This window comes from Cygnus atratus, chromosome 4, assembly GCF_013377495.2.
Source record: "Cygnus atratus isolate AKBS03 ecotype Queensland, Australia chromosome 4, CAtr_DNAZoo_HiC_assembly, whole genome shotgun sequence".
Lineage (NCBI taxonomy): Eukaryota > Metazoa > Chordata > Aves > Anseriformes > Anatidae > Cygnus > Cygnus atratus.
Window position 1 is genome coordinate 51,752,770 of NC_066365.1, and position 27,156 is coordinate 51,779,925.

Consider the following 27,156-nt stretch of genomic DNA (forward strand, 5'->3'; position numbering starts at 1 on the left):
GGAAGTGGTGGAGTCACCGTCCCTGGGGGTGTCCAAGGAAAGGTTGGATGTGGCGCTTCGGGACATAGTTTAGTGAGTGACATCGGTGGTGGCGGAACGGTTGTACCAGGTGATATTGGAGCTCTTTTCCAACCGCTGATGGCCCGCCCCGTCCCGCCCCGTCCCTCCTGAAGGCCCCGCCCGAGGCCGGTGCCCCCCGCATGCGCGGAGCCTCCCTCCCGCCCGCCCGCTTCCGCTCCTCGCCGGCTGCCTCCGGGTCGCGGCCGGCCTGAGGAGGGGCGGTGGCGGCGGTGGCTCCCATCGCCCTTCTCCCGCTGCCGCTCGGCACCGCTGAGGCCTCTCCTGGCGGTGAGCGGCGCCGGGGCAGGGGCGCGTTTGGTGGGGTGGAGGCGGTCGGTGGGGCCGTAGGTCTGTCTGTAGGTCTGTCTGTCCCTCGGCGGCCCGCCTGAAGCGCCGTTCTCGGGCCGCCCTTCTCCTCTTTAGCATCGCCGCGACCTGGTAAAGCTTTAGCTTGCGGCCCTGGAGCTGCGGGGTCTCTGTCTGCTGGGTGTTCTCCTGGAGGAGAGGTGTTGGGTTTTTCAGTACCAGTGGGATAGCGTTTCCCATACAAAGGTGAGTTTGGTTTGTCACGGTTTTACACCAGCCAGTTTTACACCAGTTTTACACCAGTGGTGTGCCCCCTTGCCTTCTTTTGTGTGAGCAGCAGATACTGTGCCCTGCTAAGCGCTACGGTACCTTAATTCATGTGTCTTCTGAAACTGGTCTCCCATCTCAGGTTAGCTACAAGTAGCGTGTGTTAGTCGGGGCTTGGCACCTAGGAGGCCTCAGGCTCCTGACAGTGCTACTGGGTTTGTGCTGATACCAAGCACTCTATGGCCTGCAGAGAAAGAAGAGTTGGTTTTGACATTTTTGACACTCAGCTGGTAGCAGGAAACAAGGTTTAATCTCAGTGTTTGTGTTTCTTTGCTTTGTATTTCAAGCAGAATATATTCCTTTTTTTCTGACAAAAATTAGAAGACTGAAATTCAAAATGACTTGCTCCCATTTTGTTTGAACTTTTCTTTGAGTTCCTTTAAATTAGTGTGCAACTTTTAATGCATCTTTTGACTGGAATATGTTACTTGTAGCTTGTTTTTTGATTGTCTGGCAGTCCAGTTTGAACTAGAACTGCTACAGTACATTGATGCAGGTGAAAAAAAAAAAAAAACTTTCTATTTATTTTGTACTATACTTTGTCATTGTAAAAAAGGACTTTTACCTGTCTGTTGTCCAAGAGTTTTACAGCTATTGATGTGGTGCTTATTTTTAAAACTTTATTTTCTCCAGGTTTAAGTTTATTTTACTGTACAAGCTCCTCGCTGCCATAATGAGGCTAGTCATTCTTGAAGATTACGATCAGGCAAGTGAATGGGCAGCAAAATACATCTGCAATCGTATTATCCAATTCAAGCCTAGTCAAGGAAGGTATTTCACGCTTGGTCTACCAACAGGCAAGTCTTATTAGAAGCCTATGTAATTGACTGAACTTAGAACTGTATTTACATCATTGCTAAAAGATACTGTATTCAAAAGAACACAAACGTACTTCTGGTAATGCTTCAACATATTTCTATTTTAATATGGATTTGATTCTGTGTCAAAAGTGGTGAAGAGGTTTGAGAAGCTGAGAAATAGTAGATGAGAAATAACAGTTCTTTTAATTATGTTGAAAAGCATCATAGCAAAATGTGACTATAAAAAGACTTAAATACACAAAGTGTATGGATATGTAGAACAGTGGAAAAACTTTGTTTAACAGGGAGTACGCCCTTGGGATGCTACAAAAAGCTGATAGAATATCACAAGAATGGAGATCTCTCTTTCAAATATGTAAAGACGTTCAACATGGATGAATATGTAGGTAAGCTCTAGTGCTAATTATTTGAGAAGACAGTATACAGATTTTTTTTTTTCCTTTATTAACTGTTCCACAAACACATTTATTAACTTCCACAAAGCACAAGATTAGCATTTTATTTTTATGCTTCTACATTAAACCTGGGGACATTTGAAGCATTTGATCTGTTTATCTACCAAAATGCAAACAATTAACTAGTCCAAGTGGATCCTGGGCTAAATTAAGTGATCACAAATCACTTCATTCCTACAGAAAGTGTTGTTCCGTAGCATTATGACTACATTTGTTTTGAAGACTTAATACTCTTACTGATATGATGTATACCAAGTGAAAGTAAAATTGTCTCATGTATATCAACAGGAAGTCTATCTTAGTATAATTTCATATAGTCTCATTTCTTACTGCTCAAGAAAGGCTTGTCTTGCATGCCCCATGCTGGCTACATGTAGGCTAGGATTAAGGCTAATTGCTGAAGTCTTGCAATATGTTAATTTGATTTTAAATGATTTCAGGGCTTCCCAGAAATCATCCAGAGAGCTATCATTCGTATATGTGGAATAACTTCTTTAAGCATATTGACATAGACCCAAATAATGCTCATATCCTTGATGGGAATGCTCCAGACTTACAGGCAGAATGTGATGCGTTTGAAAAGAAAATTGAAGAAGCAGGGGGGATCGATCTGTTTGTTGGAGGTATGAGGAAATACTCTGTGGTTAGTTATGGTTCAAACAAATATATTGACTCTTTAGGCATGATCTTCAGAACATAGCTAAAACTACTTTTTATTGTAGTGTAAGAAAATTCTGTAACTGACAAAGAATTGGTATAGATACCGAAATAGAATGCTTGGTGTCCAAGTTTCTAATGATAATGTAGTTTAAGTAAGTTTTGAATGCCTTTTTTTTTTTCTTAATTGAAAATGAGAAAGCAAAACAAAAGAATGAATCCTAAAACCTTTTTATTCTTTCACAATGTTTGAGGATATTTGTTGACTCGCAGGTCTGGAATGATTTGCTCTCTTTAACTTTGAAAAGGCATTGGTCCAGATGGCCACATTGCATTCAATGAACCCGGATCAAGTTTGTCTTCAAGAACAAGATTAAAGACTTTAGCAATGGACACCATTTTGGCAAATGCTAAGTACTTTGATGGAGACTTATCTAAAGTACCAACTATGGCGCTAACAGTTGGTGTGGGTACAGTGATGGATGCTAGAGAAGTAAGAACTCATTTAGTTCTAGTTGCATGTATCTGTTTTCAAGACTCGTTTGTGTTGATATGAGGATTGAAAGTAGAGACCTTTGTTTTGCAGGTGATGATTCTTATAACAGGTGCACATAAGGCTTTTGCATTGTACAAAGCGATTGAAGAAGGCGTCAATCACATGTGGACAGTTTCTGCTTTCCAGCAGCACCCTCGTACTATCTTTGTGTGTGATGAAGATGCTACTTTAGAACTAAGAGTTAAAACTGTGAAGTACTTTAAAGGTGAGCACTGAATCAGAAGTTACCTATATGAAAATTAAGTCTAGCTACCATAATGTGTCAGAAGGCCCAACGTATAATGTTATTTATTCAAAATACTAAATGTTAACTTATGTCTTGTGAGTGGAAAAGCACTAGGAGATGTGACTTACGTTCCTTCCACCTGAAAGGACAGTGTTGCTTGATACATTCTTGACAAATCTCCTTTGAATAAAATATTTCCTTTGCTTCCTATTTGACATGATAATATATAAACTTCAGCTGTATATAAGACAGCAGCTGTCTGGTGTTCCAGAATACTGATTTTTAAATAGAAAGTGGAAAAGTTTCATTTGCATTTTCTTTTAAGCCTGATAAATTTCATACTGCTTTTTCTATGGTGTCTTTCCACTTAAGTGTCTTGTAAGTGCTATCTAGTAAACCTCAAATGTGTGATACGGACTTTGGAGTCAACTGAGGATGTTTTTCATACAGTGCAATTTGCATAACAATCTATATTGACTGTTAATGCATTGCACTTACTGTGCTTTTTGTATCTGTAGTAGGTATATTGAGGCAGGTTTAAAGTTTGGACTTTTGATATTAACATCCATGAACATGGCTACTTCAGTTTAACTGAGTCTGTAGAAGCTGAGAAATTTAGTTTTCTTCTAACTAAATTAGCACAGCAAATTGTGATTGTATATGTCAGTCATCTTACTGGCATGGTTCTTTGTAGTAGCTGGGGCATCTGGCATCACAGCTGTCATTGATGACCTTTTTTTGAGCATTTTATCACTACTGTCCTTAGGTGCATTAGATTATAAAAATCTGGCATTACTGTGGTTTGATCCTGATATCATTTGTAGCTAACTCTAACTTTGGATTTCTCAGTATATTGTTCTTTGCTATGTATTCGGGAGAGGGGTAGTCTTTACCTGTGTCACACTGCTAGATAGTACTTACTGTTTTCAAAGATAAACCTCTTTAACTGCTTGGGTGAATTTTAAACATTATCCAGTGTTCATATAAACAAAAGCTTTGCTTGAGAAAGATATAAACCTACTAACGTACAATTATTGATGAATGATGCTGATATTGAATATTGCTTAAAAAAAAAAAAGGGCTTCAGTATATGAATGTGTTGTGTCACACCATATAATTACCCTGTAAGCACATACAAAGTGACAAAATTCTTAAAGATTGTTTTGACTGGCTTAATTTTTCCTGTTCATAAATCAGTCAGGTTTTCTTGTTTTAAGATAGAGGAGAAATCAAACCTGGAATTATTTCTGAATCTTGATCTCCAGGGTGCTCATCTTTGTTCTTAGGAAGCTGGGTAGTTCTTGATGACTGACTGCTAATCATGGTAGCTAGTTACTGCAATCTTTTTACTATTTAAAAAAATCTCAAGGTACTACTTGAAACTTCAAATACTTTCTGATAATAAATCACCACCCTGTCTGGTAACTAGAATAGCTCTTATTCCCCTTCACTTTTTAACTTGCTGAAACCGTTAGAGGCTAGAATTATCAAGTATACTTAAATGTTATTATCGAAAGAGGGAAAGGTATCCTTCTTTACCTTTCCCTTTATTTTCTGCTTCCTTCTGTAAGAAAGTAAATAAACTTTGAATTTACTAACCAGTCTGAAGAAAAGTTAATTCAGGATAGCTTTTCTGTACTTGTACATGCTCCTAAATTTCTGTGTAATATTTTAACTTGATCCAGGTTGAGTAGGCAGCAAGACTCTTGAAAGACTCTTTCCCTTTATTTACTTTCTTGCAGAAGGAAGCAGAAAATAAACTTTCTTCATTTGAAATAATTGCTTTGGTATCTATCAAGTAAGGGACTCTGGTGCATACCTTTATTTAAAAAAAGAAAAAAGCTTTTGTTTCTAACTGTACTTCCTGAAACACACAAACTAACAAGATTTAAATATACTTCATTACATATGGAAGTGGCAGTACTTTGTAGGCATTTTTCATGCCTTCAGGAAGTGGGTAATTCTCTCTTCCTTTTTTTTTTTTTTTTTTAGAAAAGAAAAGCACTGGTTGGAAGTGCAGTGCTTTTAAAGTTCAAAACATGGTTCCAGTTTGAGTAATGTATGAAGCTGTTACTGCTCTTTCAGTACAAATTCCTTTTGTATCAAATTTGTACTTAGTATTTTCCCACTTACTGTCAAACTCCTAGAAAACTTTATTGACTTGATCTTTCCTATGTATGTCAGACAAATAGTTATCCTTCATGAAATTTAAGAAACTCTTCCTTTGCACCTTAGTTATGTTGATTTCCAAGGGTTGTGGTATTTTGTCTTGTTTTGTTTTAGCACAAAGATCTGCAGCTAAGTCATTACTTCCAGAGACAAAAATGACCTGGGTCTTTTAGTCTGTTCTAGGTGTGTTGGCTTTTTAGTATGATTGAATGTGTCACTCAATAGAAAAAGGAATAGTAGATTTGAATTTTATATTAATTAACCACACAAATTAGAAATAGATGCTGCATAAAATGGTTTTTGCTCTGGTCACCTGAAGCAATGAGCTCAGACTGTACAGTTATTCAGACTTTGCTGCAGTGATGGGAAGTTTGCCACTGGATACATGATATAGCAAAGGTATTTGTATATTCTTTGCCACTGATGATCCCTCAAATGTGCACTTACTGTCAGACTTCTTCCATGGTTTTTAAGAAAATCTCAACTTTTAATGTTGCATATTACTTAAATTTATAGTTTTAGAAGTTAGTCTTCAGTTTGGTGCCAAACTGGACTCTTTGCAGAATGTGAATGTCGATCATTTATTTTTACTGGTTTGTAAGGTGAAATAAAGTTAAAAACATACCAGTGACTGAATAGCATGTATTGGTTAACACTTGATAGGTAACACTTCTATTAAGTTGTAACCAAATCATGTCAGAAACACTATTTTTTTTCCTTGTTAAATTGATCTCTTTTTTTTCCTAGCGCTCCAATATTTTCTGAATAGGAAATAAACAATACTTCAAGTCACAACTGTGGGTAATTTGTATATGACAAGAAAAAATCTATACTAGAATAGGAACTAGTCAAGTTCTAAATCAAGTTCACCGTTGAACTACTCAAGTTCTAAATCTGCATTAACAGTCTGATTTCTGCCTGTGTAGGACCAGAAGTATATGATTAATTGCAAAGATACCACAATGCTAGAATGTTGCAACTCAAGCTGTAAAAGTATTAGTATGTATAAATCTGATTTTTATGGCAAATTGTGATATAAAGAATTTTATGTTGCTATTACGCAGTTTTTAGTACAAAGGAGAGATGGGTGGATCTCTCATCATGTGTTCAATTGATTTGGAAGTATTCCAGATCTTTTTGACTGGTTTATTACAGCTGTCTTGTCCCTGTTCAGTTTATACTGAAGATGTCAATAGTATTTAAGTGATAAAGGAATATATATATATATATATATATATATATATATATATATATACACACACACACACACACACACACACATATATATATATATATATATATGCATGCTGTCTTAACTTACTTACTTCTGATTTTAACCTACCTTGAATAGCCATTCTCTTTCTCTTCAGTGAACTGTTTAAAATGTGTAATTTGAAGTAAAGCCCAAATAAAAATGTGGATAGAGAGAAATGTTGAAAAAGTATAACAATTGTAAAGCTGGCATTGTTGCTTTCCCCTCAAGGTTTAATGCATGTGCACAATAAACTTGTGGACCCACTGTACAGTATGAAAGAAAACTGAAAGAAGAATTGAAGAAGAACTCCATGTGGGTCAACAGCAACAGTTTTAGGTAGCAGATGAGTTCACTGCTATGCAATATGTTGAAAACTGTTTAAAATGGGGAATCCATGTACTGTATTTTTTAAAGGTCCAATATCTGTACATTTACATTCCATCTCTATTTGCTGTGTCATGCCTTTTGCTTTAACACTTGGAACTCTGGCTGTTACAATAACTAAATGGAACAGAACAAACCTGTGGGAGACTGCATGTTACATAGGGGTGGAGGGGGGTGGGTGGGGCAGAGCACTTATTTTAGCACAGCAATGTAATGCATCTGTTAGAATATCTTATTTCTAAGAATTTATAATTTTGGCTCCATTAGTGCAACTACACTTTGCATTTGTGTTTCTAGGCAGAATGGTTTTGGCCTTTGTTAAATACTATGGACTTGTAATAGCTGTACACTTTCTACTATGAAATGTTCTGTTTACGTGTATCTAATGCACACTGAGCTTTTGCACTTGGTTGCCTTAAATTTATCTTATACAAACAGTTTTGGGGCATCTCAAGTCCTGCTGTACAATTCAGGCAAATAAAAATACAAAAACAGTGCCTATAAATGCACCCAATTCTTGAAAGTGTCATAACTTATTCTAGTTGCAAACATTAAACTTCTGTCATAGTACTTTCTTCTCTCATGTATTTCAAATTAGTTTAGGATTTTTCAATTTTTTTTATAATTGAGCTTTATCCATAAGGAAAAAGCGAGGTGTTCCTTTCTGGAGATATGTTTAACTGTATCAGCTGTTACCTGCAAAAAGGTTAATTTCTAGGAACATAATGTCTACTAGTTTAAATTATCATGTATTAAAGTCACTGTTAACCACTCTGTAATAATTACCTCTCATTGTATCACTATAAATATTGATCTGTTACAAGGAATGTTATTTCCTACTTTGAAAAAGTAAAATGTAAATATAAATATCATTTCCAAATTGTTTTGTTTCTAATGTAAATTCTGAAATGTGCAAGTACTTCAGGCTTTAATGGACAGGTTAAGTATTTTGTCTCCTTCCATGTAAGAAAGAGGTTAAGAACTTAATTTACTTTTTTTGGATCCCCAGTGGTAGAAAGAGTAATGTATCTAGATGAACAAGAAAATTCTTGAAGTTAGTAATTGTTTGTTCTGTGTCCTGCTGCCAGTTTTGTGCTTAGCGTAAAAAAAAATAAGAAAAGGTGATGCCTTACAACATATTTATTGAAGAGCAAAATCTTTAATTACTAACAAGCCTCTTTTAAACAGACCCTAAGCTATCAAATACATTTTCAGCCTTAAACTGTAAAACAGATTTTACTAGTGTTTACCAGTGTTAAAAAGTTAAATGAAGTATTTGAGATATACACTTATACCATATAGGTATACACTTAATACCATGTAAATTTGAAATTATTAGTTTGACCAGATTTCTACTTGAATTTCTTTTTTGGTATAGTATTTTGTATGTATGTAAAACCCAAATATGGTTTGCACTGGACAGCCTTTTTGAAACTGTTGGTTCCTCAATACAGTTCCAAGTGGGAGTGGAAATCCACTTTTATCCCAGCCCATCGAGATCCCTCCGCAGAGCTTTCTTCCCCTCAAGCAGCTCAACACTCCTACCTAAGTTGGTGTCATCTGCAACCTTACTGAGGGTACACTCAGTCCCTTCATTTAACTCATTCATAAAGATACTAAACAAAACTGGCTTGAAGAGTAAGCCCCAAGAACCATCCCTTGTGACTAGCCACCAACCGGATTTCATGACCCTTTGGGCACAACCACCAGCCACATTTTTACCTACTGAACAAGTACACCCACCCATGCCCTGAGCAGCCACTTTCTCTTGGAGAATGCTGTGGGAAACAGTATCAATGCCTTGCTAAAGTCCAAGTAAACAACATCCACAGCTGTTCCTTGTCCACTAAATAGGTTATTTTGTCTTAAAAGATCATGTTAGTCAGGCAGGGCCTGTCTTTCAGAAACCCCTGCTGACCAGGATGTCCAGTGCATCCTGCATACATGTAAGAAGAATGTAACAGAAATGAAGCTATGGAATTCTAGATATAGAATTCCACAGCCCCCCCCCAGTCCTGAAGATCTATGAACAGCCTTGAATCTTCTCCGAGGTAGGCAGGTAGTTGCAAACCCTGTATATAGCATGGTCATTGACTTGTGTTTCTGAGTGCTTTGTGTACCCTACCAAAAGCAACAGATACTAGTAAATGCATTTAACTACAGTTGTTAAGTAAGAACTCACTGACAAACTTTAGCATGTGAACATAAATTGCACATTTTACAACAGTAGACTGGCATGAATATTTTATTAGGACATGTCCAGGAGGAAGTCTTTAAGGCTTAAATCAGTTATGTTCATGGAGAAAGCTAGGATTATAGCTTTTCCGGCTGTGATTTCCTGAAAAGAACAACTTTAGCAAGTAAAGAGGAAGTAACATGATATTTCCATGCCAATGACATTAAAAAAATATCCCTACCTTTAAATTATTTAATATTTTTTGCCACATTTTCCCTGTTCTGTCATACAAAGACTTGAAAGTGTTAAGAGTATCAAACTTGGGTTAAGTTATACTGATAACTTTCAGATTCAGTGAAGTAAAATGAAATAACTAACTTCATGATAATCTGCAACAGTCTGGATATGTTAAGTACAAAGCTTATTCCCACATATATTTACATTTACATCATTTTAAGAAAATTATAAATCACTCTCACAGTGATAAATTATACATTAATTCAAGTATGCTACTGTCTGTAAGAAGATAATCAGCTGCATGGCAGTGATCTATTTGTCAGGCTGTCTCTTTAAAACACGTATAAAGGCATCTTTTGGTACTTCCACATTGCCAATTTTTCTCATCAACTTCTTCCCTTCTGCCTGCCTTTTTAAAAGCTTCATTCTTCTTGTAATGTCTCCACCATACTAAGAAAAGGAAAAATATTTTATTAAGCTTAAATGCAACTACAGTACACCTCAGTAACACTGAACTCAAGGGCTTAATACTCAGAAAGCCTGCTTATATTACAAAATAAGATCATTTTATACTGCAAACAGTTATCACAAAAAACAGTAGTTACAAAGAACAGGAGCAACTGAGCACTTTCATTTGGACAATTACAGGTAAATTCAGTTCACATTTTTATCACATAAGCCTGGCTGACATTAGATACAACTATGGTATACTGTAAGGTATCCAAATCCTTTTGGAACAACAGTAGGATGCCAGCTCTAATACTCTGGGCATCTTGACTACCACTTACATCTAGATAAATTAACTGAACCCTTATACAGTGTTAAATGAACACCATCCAACATAGGTTGTCAGAACTCTTTAACAGTTCTAAGAAAGGGACACTCGCTCAACTTAAACATGTTAGCTTGAGATCTGAGGACAAGATAACTGAGACATCATGTTTTTCCTATAGGTTTGTCCAGTCCTGTTGGCATTGATTTCTTACTGAAAACCAAATCTGAAGTTTAATTGCAACCAGTCTTTAAGGAAGCACTTTATTATAGTTATGTTAATCGTCTGAAAAAACTAGTTAGGAAATGTGTGAAGTTACACATTTATTATGTGTCTACTACTTTTAGTAAGATGTTGAGGAGACAGGAGTGAACACACACTAAGTGTTAAGAGCGTAACTTTGAAAAGGCCAATTACTCCTTCTGATCCCCACTCTTACTGGAAATAACTAAAGGTTACACAAATTTAAAAGTAAAATTTTAAAAGTGTCTGTCAATATTCCATCTGGAACACAAGTAGAACATGTCTTTGTTGGGTTTTTAAGAGAATATAGGCCATGTTAGCAAAACTCTTGGGTTTACATATATTAGAAATAAAAAATAAAGAAACTTACACATTTTGCCACAACATTTTTTCTGTAAGCTTTCAGTCTGTAAAATAGAATACCATACATATATTAACAGAGTAGAGCATCTCCTGTAAAGCTGAATAGTGAGTTGTCAAAATGCTGAGCATTGCTTTTCTGCTAGATTTTTAAAAAGCACCAGAATAGTTTTCATAGTTTGTATACAGAAGATGAAGCTTTAAACAAGATTTTAATTCACATTTCTCAATTTGAGAAATATTCCTTAAGGTGCATAACATGTATGTAAAAGTTATTTCATTATTTAGGACTTCTGCTATGATTCACAACATTCAGGTTTCCTACATGCACATATAGCACATATGCACACGAGTTCTTACAGCATCTCTGCTTGGAGATGCACCTTTAATTTTTTTTAAACCACAAATTTAATTTAGACATCAGCAAAAATGTGACATGAAACAACAATGAAGTAAACAACTTGTTCTAAAAGTGAGTGCTGCTTAGAAATAGCTGTATGTGCTCAGCTTGCAACACATTTCCTTTGCAGTAGCACAGTTCAGTTCTTTATTTTGCTGACTCTGGCAGAAAATCAACTATTCCACAGCCAGATAATCTTTCTCAACACAATCTTTTCCCACTGCCAGAGAGGAAGTCGACACACATGTGGCAAGTTATACTTTGGCCATTAAGTGCTGACCACAGGCAATTTAAAATAAGATAGTATAAATTTAAATGAAAATATTTGAGTCCTTATTCATAGTCACAGCTCAGAAGTGTTTTGTTTTTATTCCATGAGGTCTGGTAGCACATACAAGAAAATATCATTCTACAGTAAAACCAAGTATTGTAATGTATAAAATTAGACAAGACATTAAAAGTTCAAACTTTAAATAGCTTAAAAAGAAGGAAAAAATGGTTTCACTTACGTTTCTCTTGCAATTATTTTCTTGCCAATAGCAGCCTGAATGGCTATTTCAAACAACTGTCTAGGTATAGCATCCTTTAAACGTTCGCACAGTAATTTACCAGTAGCATAAGCTTTATCACTGAAACAGAAAGTTTTCAGAAGTTAATGTTGTCAGAAAGTAAGCAACTCCTCAAATATACCCATAGAACAAAGTGTTTGAGAAAGTTATAATAGAGGTTTTCATTTTATCTTCTGAGTTAAACTGACCAGACAGCAAGTTTACTTCTAATGAGTGGTCTCTCTATGTCACCCATTACAGAAGGCCTCCATATAAATTTAAAAAAATTTGTAATACATATCCCAATCATCTATCACACTGAAGCTGTATTGAAGAATTTCACAGCTCTAAATGTTATTTTGAACTCAAAGTTCAAGGGGAAATTTTATCGATTGTTTCTGTAATAAGTAGATCTTCTGACCTTTCATACCTACATTTTGGAAATACCTTATATTACAATGAAAGTTGGGTTGTGTTTTAACATACTGTAGCAACCTGCTAATCAAAGTTATCCAACCATATTTAGTTTATGCATATACAGCAGATTTTGGAAAGAAAAGTGACAAAAGGTCTAGAGAATTACAAGATAACATTTGAAGGAGGACAAAAACACAAAAAAGTTGATCTCAGGATTATTGGAAAGAGATGGTGAAGTTACAGAAAGGAGAACTAACAGACATTGTGAGAAGAAAGCAAAGAGACTGGAAACAGAAAGGCATTATTTTCACCAGCAAATAAGTAATTCCTGAGACACTTATGTGAATTGAATCATTTTAGCAAACAATCATCATATATTAGGAATATTAATATACAATGAAAACATATAAGAAATCTTGGTTCTTTAGATCAGAGAATCCAGTCAACCTACCTGTGTATGATAGTTGCCAGTTCTTCAACTGCATTTCCATTTAGAAGAATATCCATCTTGATAAGGTCTGCTGCCTGGTATCCTGCATCTTCATAATCAAAACTAAACAAAAAAGTAGCTTAAATGTTAGCGATGGTTTTGTAAAAAATATATTCTGCATTCTTTGTTCATTAAATTTTAACTTTCATAAACAATTCTTAATACAACACTTGAGCTTTCTATTAAAATTGGAGCATAGTGTTTAATAGTCTCACAGCAGGTCACTGTTATTCAAAGCAACTAGAAATTTGCTGCAGATAAATCTTGTCTCCAAGGCAGCAGAGGACAACATCTTATCTTCCAGCTACTAAGCAAGGCAAATCAATCAAACACCCACATGGTTATTGCAATCTCTTAAAGAGTTTATTCAAACACTTGGAAGCATCAGTTGGAAATTCCTTAAAACTCCAGCCAAAGCCCTTCAACACAGCCTCTAGACACTGAGCATTGTAGATGTCAAAGGAATCAAAGACTAACATTAGATGATTTTCTTCTTACCCTTCTCATTTGATAATATGTTTATATGATCCATATTATCATAATCTCTGAAAACCACATTTCTCTCTGAAACAAGGGAATCCTCTGATTGTCCCCCTCTACTCTGTCCTTGTGAGGCCCCACTTGGAGTACTGCATCCAGGTCTGGGGCCCCCAGCACAAGAAGGATGCAGAACAGAGCAGGTCCAGAAGAGGGCCACAAACATGATCAAGGGCTAGAGCCCCACTCATTCTCATTACAGTGAGAAAGACCCATGTAGAAGTGAGTGACACTCTGTAAGAGATACTGGATAAATAAGTATCACAAATACAAATGATTATTAGGTAGTAACGCATATTAAGTGTTTTTCAGATTTATTTACACTCTTCTTCACATTGAATCTAATGTATTAGGGTTGAAGTAAAACTAGATTTGCAGCACTAACAAAGGAATATTCTTTTTTGTGCCCTTCCATGTTTTCTTCTCAGATCTTTTTTCATTTCCTCCTCATGGTCCAGGGCAGAGGGAAAAAGAAGAGGGAAAGAAGATATAGTTACCTTGCATAACCAGAAGACAGAGACTTAAGAGCATCATAAAAATCCACCACGATTTCATTCAGTGGAAAAAGGTACTTTAGCATAACCCTGTGTTCATCAATGTACAGCATATCTTTCTGGACTGCTCTACGGTCCTAGACAATAAAAAATATTTCAGGTCCCCTTGAAATATATTTTCTACAAATAAATACAAGGCAGATTAAAATAAACAACTATCTAGTTACACAAGAACTCCAGTACTTCAAGCCAAAGTAACTCTTCTTGATCATCTGCTGAAGTCTCAGAAGAAATAACAAATTTCAGCACTATAGTAAATGAACTGGTTGCAACTTAGGTGGACAAATGGTTCAGCTCTATCCCCTCCAAAAGCTGTATTTCTGAAATCCTTAACCACTTCTGCTTATTTCTGTTTAAGTGCATAGGCATTAGTCCACAAAATCTGACTACAATTAACTTTTTCCACATACATTAGAGGATTACACAGTAGGACTGGCATGCTCATGTTCTTTCCTGCCAGGAGAAAATTCTTAAAAATATTTTATGAATTCTTTTCAATAGATCATATAATTCTCTGTGCTAACATACAATTATACTGTTTTATATCATGTATCTTGAAATGTTAGAAGTTCAGAAAAATACTGTGAACAAATTACATAAAGCCAATACACATGGTAGTTGAAATATTTTTAGTTAAAACCATTTCAAATGCTGTTTGGGAAACGTGTTTTACTATCACTATTGTAAGTGTACTCTCCAGTGAAGCACTGGAAAACAAATATGAAGCCTCAGTAAGTGTTGACAAGTATCTTATTTCATGAATTTACTTCTAAAAAACAAAAGATCTTACTCTCTTGCTGCAGATTCTATTCTTTCTGGAAAAGAAAACTAGCTATGAGCTTTTCTATTACACAATGCTCAAGCAGGTACTTGATTGTCATTAAGCTTGAACACTAACTTTCAGTATAGGGATTCTACAGAAGTAATTTTACACAGTGTAAAATATAGTTTAAAATATTTTCCTTCAAAAAAATTTAATTATTGTCAAAGATACTCTTTGCTGTTATCTAATATATTGCCATCTAGAATCTTCATTTTTTTTTTTAAGTATGATATGAAGATCTTAAAAATACTTATGACAAAACTAAAACTGTATACCAACCTGACATAAAGCAATTATTTTCCCAATATATTCTTGGGGTGTTACAATAGTACCAAGAACAGTTGGCTCCAAATATTCAGATACTGAGAATTTATCAGGAAACTGAGCAGGGCTGATAATGGTAATCTCTGCTTTACCATACTCCTGAAAAACAAACAAAAGTCAACTAACAGATTTTATTTTACAAGCAGAGTGAATTACATATTTAGGAAATGAGACAAATACAGCACTGGAAAAGGCTAAAAAGTATTTCAATTGTTTAGGGACAACGGTGAATTATGGAACCCAAATTCACACCAAGCACAATTTTAAAAGAGACTTCTACATCACATATAGCAGTTCCTGGATCAGCATATCTTTAAACACATCACCTAGATCATCAGTTGCATGATGAACTGGAAAAACTGTTTTCTCTGCAATTAGTGAAAATGCAGACTACAAGAACAAAACATGCTATTTCATTTCCTCAGGATTTTTAAGTTCTGTATCAATTTCAAGTATCAATTTCAAAAGGTTAAGTTTCACACGTTAATTCAGTTCTTAGAAAATAGGGCATCTTTCCATTTTTAGTTATATAAATAGCACAATTTATTATGTACAGTGGTAATCAGAGTCTGTATGGATTGAAAGTACAGCATTTTATATGGAGCTACATATAAAATGTTACAGCTGGGAAGTCATCAATGAGGCAGCTGTTGTCCAGCATTTTTGGTTCTCCTTCACTGAGAGATCTCTTATTTATTGCCCATTGTTAAGTTCCCACACTGCCCTGAACATGAAATCAATATTCTCAATCTCTTCACGTACAAGTATAAAAATTTTTGACACTAAAAGCTTGGAATCCCGTGCAGTATAAGGAAGTTGGTCCATGTAATAACTTTGCAGGAATAGCTTAAGAGAAAATACAGTGTTTAATATTATAATAATCAATTTCTTGACCCAATTAGCCTAGAAGCTATTATTCTCTTTTAAACAAAAGTATATGTAGAGTTCACAGACTCAAACAACTGAAGATTAACTTGTTTGGAGAAGATTAGAATTTAATAAATTTAGTATTTCAATGTTGGACTTACTATTAAATAGCATCTTTTTTCACTTCTGAACTTTGAGAACAACTATAGTAACTTTGAATCTTGACAGTATTTAACCCTCTCACCTCTGTATCTCTCAAGCAAACTTAGACCTCAATGAGTATTGTTTTCTATATCTGGTTCCTCAAAGTGCTTTTGGGAAAGATGATGGAAGTTACTGTTCACTAGGGAAACTATTTTTAAGCATTTTATCCAGTGTTTTTTTTTTTTTTAAACAGGAGTGCTCAGAGCTAGACTATAACCCAGTGTTAATTCACAAAAATGGTATTAGTGGGCTTAGAACTTAAGTTTTCAATTCCTGTGCAGGTGTTTTCATTACCTAGCTTTTCTAGTTCAACATCCCTTTAGGGACAGGAGCTATCCTTCTGAAATATGGACAAATGGAAGGTTGTGTTTCTTACTGTATGTGTACAACCCACCTGCACAACAAAGCAAGTGATTATATCACTTTCCCCAGTAACAGTGTTTTTGAACAAGGACCCAACATCCTGCATTGTTTGAAAACTTTATTCCAGTGTCCCATACCAGCAACCAAGAACCACCTATGCAACAGAGGTGTCAACTGTTTAATTCATAGCTGCTACACTTCAGGAAAAAAAAAAAATCAAAATAACTGCAGAGAAAGAAGCCCTATGTCTCATAGGTTGCTGTACCTGCAAGGTTTCTCATTCGAGTTTGGAATTCACAGATTTTCTGTAGTGTTTAGAGGTATATGTTGAATAATGAGTCAGCCTATTTGCAGCTTCCTCTGTCAACAGATTTTCTTAAGTCCAGCTTTATCTGTCTGTCTCAAACAGGAATTTTCATTGCAATCAGTTCAATGAGCTTTGCATATAGCTGTATCACTGTGATAAAACACAGACTCATCTCCACCAATTCCTGCCAGTCTACAGTAGTATTACACGCTATTCCTAGAAATGTTAATTTTCCAGACTTCAGTCAGAAAATGTTATTTTCCCTGCTTTAAGTTCAACCCAGTCAATATGCACTTAAAAGAATACAACAAGAAATGCTGCATTTATATATGTCCTATATAATGTACACTGTATTGTATATTGTCTTTTATTCTCATTTTCAAATACAGGTGTACAGGTGACAAAAAAGCACTTAAAGTCAAAAGGGAAAAGAGCTAACATTCTTAAAATCCATTAAAATAAGCTTTAAGTTAAATATCAGTGATCTTAATGTTTACCATAAAATAAAGTACTAGTCTACATAAGTGTACACATTTATTAGAGGACGCTTTTAAGCTGCTGTTTACTTACCTTTATCAACTTTGCTGAAGAAAGAATAGCTTTATATGGAACAGTAGGTGCAGTCAAAATAACAGACATATTATATTCTTGCTCCAAACGTTGATTAAAAACTTCCATATGTAAAAGGCCAAGAAAACCCAACCTGGGGGAAAAAATCTTGTTGGTCAAAGTATTTGTTTATCACCTGAAATTTCAGAGTACTTTTTTTCTTCCCTCCAATATGTTTACACAGCTAGTTTGGCAACATCAGGCACAGCAAAGGATGTCCAAGGGATTAAATGGAAGTCCTAAAAATGAATATTACGAGTCTCTGAAAACAAACAGTATCACAACAAATTGCATAATCCATGTGAATACAGAACATTAGAAAAACAAATGTTTTTGATCTTTACGTATCATTAAGCTAAATTAAAGCTTCTAATCTTTTAGAAGACGAAAGAAGTTCTTCACACAGGGTGGTGAGGCACTGGAACAGGCTGCCCAGAGAAGCTGTAGATGCCCCATCCGTGGAGGTGTTCAAGGCCAGGCTGGATGGGGCTTTGGGCAACTTGGCCTGGTGGGAGGTGTCCCTGCCCATGGCAGGGGGAGTTGGAACTGGATAGTCTTTAAGGTCCCTTCCAACCCAAACCATTAATTCTATGATGCTACGATCCTGAATTCATTTTGATTCAATTTTCAATTGACTTAAACCTGCATTCTCAATTTGTGAACAGTTCCAAAAATGAAAACATTATAAAAGCCTCACCTCCATCCAGCTCCTAAGGCAAGACTACTGTCACGATGAACTGTCACACTGGAATCATTCAGTGTCAGCCTTTCCAAAGCACTTTTGAGGTTATTATATTCTGTTTGATCTACAGGGTACATTCCTGTCAAAACATATTAGAAGTGCTGTGATGCAGAACTTTCTTTACTTAGTCACACTTCATTTAGTGTGCACTTACCTTTCAAATATGCCTCTTACCACGAACATATTAATAAAATCAGAAATAGCTTACTTTGTTACAACTAGAAATTTAACTTTTTTTCATCTGAAAAATATTGTATTTTAATAAGTCTTTGGAAAAAAGTTTTATATCACCTCAGAAAAACAGGAATTAACATACAAACCATAACAGTAGGTATACTGTACTCATCTAATCCCTCACAGCTGTGAAAGACGCAGTTCTGAGTTCAATTTTTTGCAGGCCTACAGTGTAAACATACAGCTTCAGCATAAGTAAATGAGCAGACAAGTGTCGCAGGGATGTCCCTTCAACATGTCAGAATGAACAGAAAAATAAGGCCATTGCTAGTGTTTCTGTAATTTTATAAGTGAATAAAAGCAGTTGTCTATACAATTACTGCTTGAAATAGGTTCCCCTTTACATGAACACACGTGACATGAAACAGATTCCTCTTCACTAGGATGCGACACATGCACAAAAATCACATTTACAGGATTATACTTTCCCTTCTATATACACACAGCATGTGTAGTAGTTACTGAAGATGGCAGCAACAACTCAACAGAACTGACTGACCTTAGTAAGTCAAATATTTTTGAACCATCTCGAGTATTAGCTTTTGTACTTCACCACATTTAACAAAAAGGAAAAAACTGCTTATTTCTTAAAAGAGATAAAGATTCCATAGTAAGTATATAGAAATTAATTATCAAGATGAAAAAGTCTATTCCAATAAATTGACTTAATTTTTGAAAGTGTTAATCCTTTTCCAGCTACAAAAGTTTACCGGCATCAGAAGCAATAACCACGGCTAAAAATACATGTTAGTCCTGTATTCATCTAAAACCAGTCTAAAACTACTATTAATTTTACCTAAGTCATAAAGAGGCAAAATTACACAAAGCTATATAATAGCATGTGCCTCTGCAGCTTAATTCTGCTAAAATTCTAATCCTTACAACTCTTTAATATACACCTGTGTTAGAAGCTCTAAAAGCTATTAGAAGCTCTAACAGCTTTCCTGCTCTTGCTGCTGGAAAAAAATGATTCCCCTTTAATCAGTTTACTCCTCACCTGCAAAAACCATTGGCTTCGCTGACTTAAAGCCAGGCAAAGGCTCCACTGGCTGTTTATGCATAAACAGTGTGTCTCCTATTTGGGCTTCTGTTACTTCTTTCATTCCAGCAATCAGGTAGCCCACCTGTCCTGCATATCTGAATAAAATTGGTATTATATGGACATGCTTCTTTGCATTACTAATATTTCCACTATTTTTCCCCAGTCCAGCCAGGTGTTAAAATAAATCACACACCCCCACCCCCACCCCAGAGCCCATGCACAGTCCAAAGATCACATTTAAGCTGTTTCTGCTCTGAGTTCTGAACTTCCATCTCAGGGGAAGAACCATCCGTCGATTCAAGTAGATGTATTTTTGTTACAATTAAACAGCACATTTAGTTCTCGATTTTGAATTCTGTGCTATTCCCAATTTGAAAGCTGGAGCTAGTAGCAAGTTGTCAAGCATTTACGACACAGAAGCCATAACAGTTGTTAGCTGCCACCACAGCAATTCTCCTACACTAAATGGGAGAAACAAAGACAAGTGCTCTCCATCAGTATATTACAATGTTGAGGAACCCATGGCAGATAAAAACAATGCATTGTTTTTGGATAGGATGGAGTTAATTTTCTGAATAGCAGCCCCATATGGTGCTGTGTTTTGGGTTCATGACAAAAATGGTGTTGATAATACAACAGTGTTTTAGCTGAATAGTGCCCGCACAACAAAGTCTTTTTCCCATTCTCACTTTGCCCCTCCCAAGCTAGCAGGAGGGTGAGAGGCTGGCAGGTGTCACAGCCAGAACAGCCAAACTGCCCAAAGGGATATTCCATGCCACATAATGTCATGCTCAGTAATAAAAAAACAGTGTGTAGTCTTTCCAAGGTGGCCACTCATTGACTGGCTGGCTATCAGGCTGCTTGTGGGTGGTGGTAAACAATTGCCTTTGTATCACTTTATTTCCCTTCCCTCCCTTTCACTTATTGTCTTTACATCAACCCATTAGTCTTCCTTCATTTTCACTTCTGATTTTCTCCCATGCCTTGCTGCTGTTGGGGAAGCAAGCAAGTGGCTGACTGAGTGCTTAGTTGCTGGTTGGGTTCAACCCGCCAAAGTAACAGTCTTTCACTTAAGAATCTCCCAAGAAAGTCATTAACATGTACTTGGAGAAACTGATGAAGCTTCTCCACTAATTCTAGAGTACCTGATTTTCTTCCCACTGCTGCCATGAGGAGCCAGATTCTGGACGCTGTTGCATTCATGGATTTAAAGTTTTCCACCCTCAAAATATGCCACAGCAATTACTAAGATGAAGCCCCATTCCCTTCCACTCTCAAACAAGGTAGTTCCTAGAAATAAATTGGACAGCTAAATAACAATATCAAATGCTAGTCTTAAAAAGAACTAGCTGTCCAGATTTTATGTGTACTACAGGTGCACTGATACAATGGCTCTCTCCCACTGGCAGTGCCTGAAAAGCAGTCTCTTAAAGCTTGTCTCAGCACGCCCACTATGAAAAAGACTGTCATTTAGCATTCAATTGCAAGTAAGAAAAAATAAACAAACCGAAAAAGAACAAAAGCAGAAAACCCAGCCTCACTACTCAAAGTAAAAACAGAACAAATGCAGGATTTTGTATCTTACATCAATTTATGCTTTGTTCCATTGAAAGAAAGTTTTACTTACAGTTTATCTGTTGGTTGTTCGTTTGGAGTCAGAATTCCTACTTCATTAACTTCATATCTTTTCTTTGTGTGTGCAGAAACAATTTTATGCCCTTTCTGAATCTCCCCACCAAAGAGTGCAATATTAGCTATGACACCTCGGTAATGGTCAAAGGTGGAGTCGAATACTAAAGCTTTCAACGGATCAGTAGTATTAAAATGGGGTCTGCCACAAAAGATTTAAAACAATGTAGTTAGATTATTTATCATTCAATATGAAATGAACTAGCACCCCCCACCCCAAAAGCATCCATGTTAATATAGCTGAAACTATAGAGTAATTTTCAGTAAACAAACACATACCAGACCTCATTTCACTGTTTCACTATGTATTATGCAGCAGGTCTTTACATTTAATTTTTCCTGTGTGCAGTAGTAGTATGAATAGAAGAGAACCAAATGCATACCCATCATTCCCATTTCACAACAAGTGAAACATGCATAAAATATTGTATTATTTAGAATCAACAAAAAAATCTGTTATATTCCAACGATCAGGTTAAAAAAAGTCCACCAATACTTTTTGTTATCTTTCATGGAAGCTTAAGGTTGAATTTTCGTTGTGATTTCTTTTTAAATATAATTACTTAATATGAAAACTACAATTATTAGCTAATAATAGAAAAAAGCAATTTGGTTTGAAAAATGGTTTGAATTTTAACTAATTTATAAGTTTCGTCATCAAATTCCTAGATAAATTTAAATAAAAGTTAACTTTAAATATTAAGTTCAGGATATGAAACACTAGACTCAGCAGACTTAAATTGCCTTTATCACTGTAACACCATAACATTCAAAAGAAATAATATAACCTCAAACACTGAGCTTCAGAGGAGAAATCAATGTCTTCAAATGGAAGCTATATATTCAATGAAAACATCTTTAGTGGCTTACCTCTCAATTTTCATTATGGATAATTCATTTCCCTCCCCTGCTTAAGAAAAAAAAGTCTTCTCTGCTGATATCCATTAATACTTAACTTCACCACAGATACCTCTTAAAAAATGAATGTGTGTATCTTAAATGTGAAGTGTCAATTTTTCCTAATTAGAAAATTAATTCAAAAATTAGATCTCCAGCTCAAAAGTTAGATTTCCCCCACATCTCTTTATAAAATATAGATCTGATATTAATAGTAAGTGCAAAACTAATATACCAATATACCATAAATACAGTAATATACCATAATATACAACTCATGGTTTCATAGATAGCCTTACAAGGTATTGTAACTTACGGTGGAATCTTCTCAATGACCTTTTCAAGAACTTTTTCAATGTTTGTCCCTTGTTTAGCAGAAATCTAAAACAAATCCAACAATAATTTTATCAGACATGTTTTTCACTTATTCAGTATCCATTAAAAGCATCACCTTTACTTAAGATAGTTTTGCTGGTCAGGGGCAATACTACCCATACAAGCAATCTGAAGCACAGGATGCTATTACTATGAAATGCTTACTTGATTATAAATGCCTGTAATGAATCAGACAAATACATGCAGACAGATGACAGCCTGTTGAATTATTTGTGTACACACATCTTTCCTTGGCTAGAAAGTAGATACAGGTATACTCTCAGCAATATTATAAAACTTTTAGAGATCTTACCCTTATACATTCATTAACAGGGATATCAAACAGTTTCTCAATTTGTTTTTCAACTCTTTCAGGGTCTGCATTCTTCAAGTCAATCTGAAAAACAACAGATTGCTAAAGATACAGGCAACGGCATCTTATACACAATCCAGCAATTTAGTTCCCAAGTGTACAAATTAAGGAATCTTTGTATGTTTATTCATAAATATTAAACATTTTTAGGAAAAGATCTGTATCAAGAACTCTTCACTACCATGTTTAAAGAAGTGCAATTTTTCATTGTTGGTTATAAAAATACTTCTGCATGTATTTTAGGAAATAAAAACTGAAGTTTCCAGTATTTACGGTAAAACAAAGACATTAAACACAAAAGTTCTTATTACATACTAGTTAATTATTCATTATATGCTCCTATTTAACAACACATTTCTTAGCAATCTTCTTTCTTTAAATTTATACAACTGAACTGCTTAATATGAAATTAAAACTGTATTACCTTGTTTATGACAGGAATTATTGCAAGTTGTGCTTCAAAAGCAAGATAGAAGTTTGCTACTGTCTGAGCCTGAATACCCTAGAAAATACGCATTGAAGACATTTAACATAGAATTTCCCTGTTTCTTTTTAAGCATATTAAGACTACTTTGCTATTCTATTTACTCCTTCACTTGGGAAGTGCAAAATGGTTATTTGTTATACACATTGCTGAGAAAGAAAATTCCCAAGTATCATTTCTCATTATCTGAAAGTAGACAAATTAATAATGCTGTATGTGTAACTACATTTTTATAGATATTTATAGCTAACACTGTATTAAGGAAAAAATAGCATTCATTTGACTTTCATAATAAATGATGGTAAAATCATAAATATGCCATAGAGAGCATTATTATCTAAGCACTCTGTGAGAATATGTCCATATTTAAAATCATACGTCAAATCATTTCCTTAAACAAACTTTAGTTTCCTTAAGCAAACTGCTGAAATTCTAAGCAGGAAGCAAGAAATAAGAAATCCACCTCATTTGCATCCACTACAAGTATAACACCTTGACAGGCAGACAGTGACCGGGATACTTCATAGTTGAAATCTACATGGCCCTGTGGAGAAAATAAATGTTTATTACTTCACAAATTTCTGGAGTCCTTTGCAAATGCTTCTATATTGTAACAGTTTCATTTCTGTATCTGTCCATCCAAAACACAATTCTTACCTTTAATAACAAAAAAAGGAAAACTAAAAAATGGAGAGAAAGCACTGAATAAACACAAAAAGCCAGAAATCTGATAGGTCATTTTTAAATATAAAGACATAACTTTGTGTGAATGAATCACTGTTTGTACTTAACTTACTGGCGTATCAATAAGATTTAAGAGGTAGTTTACTCCTTTGTGATTGTAAAAGAGAGATGCAGATTGTGCTTTAACTGTAATTCCCCTTTCACGTTCCACTTGCAGTTTATCCAGCACTTGTTTGTTACAGTCAGTTTTAGCAATTGTTCCTAAGATGGAAAAAGTTTCATTAGCCTCATTTAAAAGATAAGCTCTGCAAATAAACCATTCTTGAAAATGCCACTAACCAGAAGAACATGGGACCTGCAGCTTCAAATGGAGCTTTTCCATCTGATTAAGCTAAATTTTCAACTAAAACTATGCTTCAATTCTTAACATCTGTTAAATAGACTTACATTTGAAGTTATGTAAAAAAAAAAAAACTTTCCTGAATAAACAGAACACAAAACAGTACGTTAAGTCTAAATTGGAGATTCAGAAGTAGCTAAATAATTTTGATGTTTAAATAAACTTCAACTCTTATCACTGGAGAGCAACTCTGTGGCTCCAAACAGTGCTCATCTCAAGGGCAAAAGGAGCATTAGTCTGGAAGACCCAAATTCAAAACTCCATTCTACAGCATTCTATAACAAGTAAAACTGCCTGTAGTGACATTTATGAGGTAACAACAAAGAATAACTTTGATCTAAAGCTTCTCTCCCAGGTTTTGTTTTGCCTACTCCTTAAATGCGGAAAAGCAAGACTCTTCCAAAGGGTATTTCTGAGTAGCTAAGTAAAGCTCTGCTCCTAAATTGGGCTTTTCTTGGTAGACATAGCAACTGCTTCATAGCTTACCTCAAAGCACCCTCTAAGGTAACCTTGGTCTCTCTCCCCTGAGGTAAGCCTAGTTTCTGTGTCAGTTATATCTATAGAGATTCCTTAGCACTTCTGTCACACTTTCATTTTTTAAGGGGATTTAGTTTTCCTTCCGTGAATAACAACACAAAAATAAGAACACTGAAGACAGAGAGTATCTCAGAGGAGGCCAAAATAAATACCTCTGAAGAAGAAAGCAACACAACTGCACTAACACTTAAGGTGGAGGAAAAAGCAAGTCTATGAATCAGTTGAGAATCCATAAAATTTACACTTGACTACTAGCAGTTATTCTACACACTAAATCTAAATCAAAACAGAGCTGTACTTACTCATACAGGATTATATCAGCTTCAGTACCAGTGAGCTGCCCCACCATGTGAGACAGTTGTTTACAGTTTGCTCTCAAGAGGGAGGCACACTGTTACTTTCATACTAAGTAAAAACAGTTAGTTCCTCCCTCTTTCAATCACACTTCTGAAAACTACTTTAAGCAGAACGCCTAGGTCATGACCAGTCCCCTTTTGTCCATCCCAAAAGCTGGCAGTAAGCCTTATACTTGCTGTGTACTGGTCTAATGGATGACCAGTCAGGAATGACAAGAGTAGCATCTTAAGCTAGGAACCATACTTTTCAATCTCTTTCCGGAATGCATTCCTTCCTTGAGAGGATTACACACTTTCTTACCACTACTTTAACTAGATCTCAACCAGAAAGAGAAGTGCATCATATTCACATATATAACACTACAAAAGTGGCAGCCTAAAAGTACAAGCAACCTAGCAGTAAGAAGAACAAAGCTAATAGCAAGTTCAATAATAATCAAAGCTACAGAAATTTACATGTCAAGAGAAGGTAGTGTGGATGAGATTAGAACACTTACCTGTAATTTCCAGCAGCCTGTCTGCTAATGTACTTTTGCCATGGTCTACGTGAGCTATAATACTGAAGTTTCTTATGCTTTCCACAGAATATGTTGACATATCTATTTTTTCCTGAAAAATAGAAATTTCTCTTCACAAACCACAGATACAATCTCTATGTTCAATATGACTAAGCCTTTAAAAGAAAGGTAACTTTTCTCTAGAATAGGCATAGGTGGAAAACCTTAAATTGTCATCGGTGTTTAAAATGCTAGCATTTTAGTCATACATAAACATATACTTCCCTGATTTATTAATCAAGGAGTATGCAACAATGTGTTATGAAAGGTACTACATTCCTTTAAATATAGTAAGTTGAAAGACTTGAAACAGTTTGTTAAACTACTCAAGAAAAATGCTCTGACATTACCTGACAATTCAGATAACAATGCCAGCCTTATGATAAGGAGCACCTTTGTTGAAAAGGAAGCTACAGATAAAATGCACTTTGGCTAAAGCAAAAATAAAAGTAGAAAAAGCCTGACTACCTTGACTCACACACAGAACAATACCAACACTAAAACTTTTTGTTACTCCTGTTCATTCCAAGTAATACAACGCTTTGAAGACAGGCAGCTTTGTTTTTCAAAGCTTTCAACAAAAGCTTTTTTCAAAGCCTTTTTTCATCAGGTACCAGGAGACCCCCAGTAACAATTGCTGAAAAACTGATCCCTGATTTTTGAGATACACTGGCTCATCTCTCTTACCCAGGCTGTGCTTGCAGCTCCGGGCCTGGCAGAAGAAGATGTCTGGAGATCTTCAGCGATGCCCAGAGACCTACGCTAGCATCAATGCACAGCATAAAGCAACGTTATATGTTGTAAGCACTTGCAGGATGCCTCAGCTTGCAAGTGCATGACCTCCTACTGCCAGAGAGCTGCAAACGCTTCTGCAGCGGGAAGCCTGACTCGAGAAGACACCACCTATTTGAAAAAACCACCTTCTACACGTAGGGCCGTCAAATCCGGGACCCGCTCCAAACAAACCCCGAGCAGGCTACTTCGCGGCCACGGGGAGGGGACTCACCTTGCCGCCGGAACTGTAGGGCCGCCGGCACGCCACACGCCCCGCAGCCAGCCACGCCGGCGAGTCCCGCGGGGCAGCAGCGGGGCCGGGACTGAGCAGCCGGGCCCACCACAAGGCCGCCCTGCTGCCGAGAGCCATGACGCCCGCCGCTGGGCTCAGCCCCTCACGGCGTGGTCTCAGCCCCCATGGCGACCCGCCTCCGGTCGCTGCCCTCAGCGCTGCGGCTCCCTGACGGCCCCGCAACCGCCCCTCCCGCCGCCTGCCCCAGGGCCGCCTCAAGACCCGCCCGCCGGCGCCCTGAGATGGCCGCCGCCACAGGAACCACCGGAAACA

General features: G+C 36.3%; 2 protein-coding genes across 6 annotated transcripts; one reads left to right on the forward strand and one right to left on the reverse strand.

Moving 5' to 3' along the window:
- Positions 1 to 198: 198 nt before the first annotated feature.
- On the forward strand, positions 199 to 8,088 carry GNPDA2 (glucosamine-6-phosphate deaminase 2). Of its 5 annotated transcripts, none has more exons than XM_035549602.2 (7): positions 199 to 348; positions 1,327 to 1,490; positions 1,799 to 1,900; positions 2,410 to 2,592; positions 2,935 to 3,119; positions 3,213 to 3,387; positions 7,061 to 8,088. In XM_035549602.2, the coding sequence occupies exons 2-7, from the start codon at positions 1,367 to 1,369 to the stop codon at positions 7,117 to 7,119; spliced, it is 828 nt and encodes a 275-aa protein (XP_035405495.1). In that variant the 5' UTR covers positions 199 to 348; positions 1,327 to 1,366; the 3' UTR covers positions 7,120 to 8,088. The 5 variants fall into 5 exon arrangements, with proteins under 5 accessions (XP_035405495.1, XP_035405499.1, XP_050566342.1 ...); XM_035549606.2 differs by having other exon boundaries at positions 218 to 612; XM_050710385.1 differs by having other exon boundaries at positions 224 to 612; positions 6,325 to 8,088.
- Positions 7,371 to 27,156, reverse strand: GUF1 (GTP binding elongation factor GUF1). The gene is made up of 17 exons (XM_035549595.2): positions 26,824 to 27,156; positions 25,758 to 25,869; positions 24,080 to 24,228; positions 23,747 to 23,827; positions 23,224 to 23,301; positions 22,740 to 22,823; positions 22,368 to 22,432; positions 21,093 to 21,296; positions 19,421 to 19,560; positions 18,145 to 18,268; positions 17,409 to 17,541; positions 15,053 to 15,196; positions 13,894 to 14,027; positions 12,821 to 12,922; positions 11,914 to 12,033; positions 11,015 to 11,051; positions 7,371 to 10,079 (listed from the first exon to the last, which is right to left on the reverse strand). Exons 1-17 carry the CDS (start codon positions 26,959 to 26,961, stop codon positions 9,942 to 9,944), a joined length of 1,983 nt encoding a protein of 660 aa, XP_035405488.1. The 5' UTR covers positions 26,962 to 27,156; the 3' UTR covers positions 7,371 to 9,941.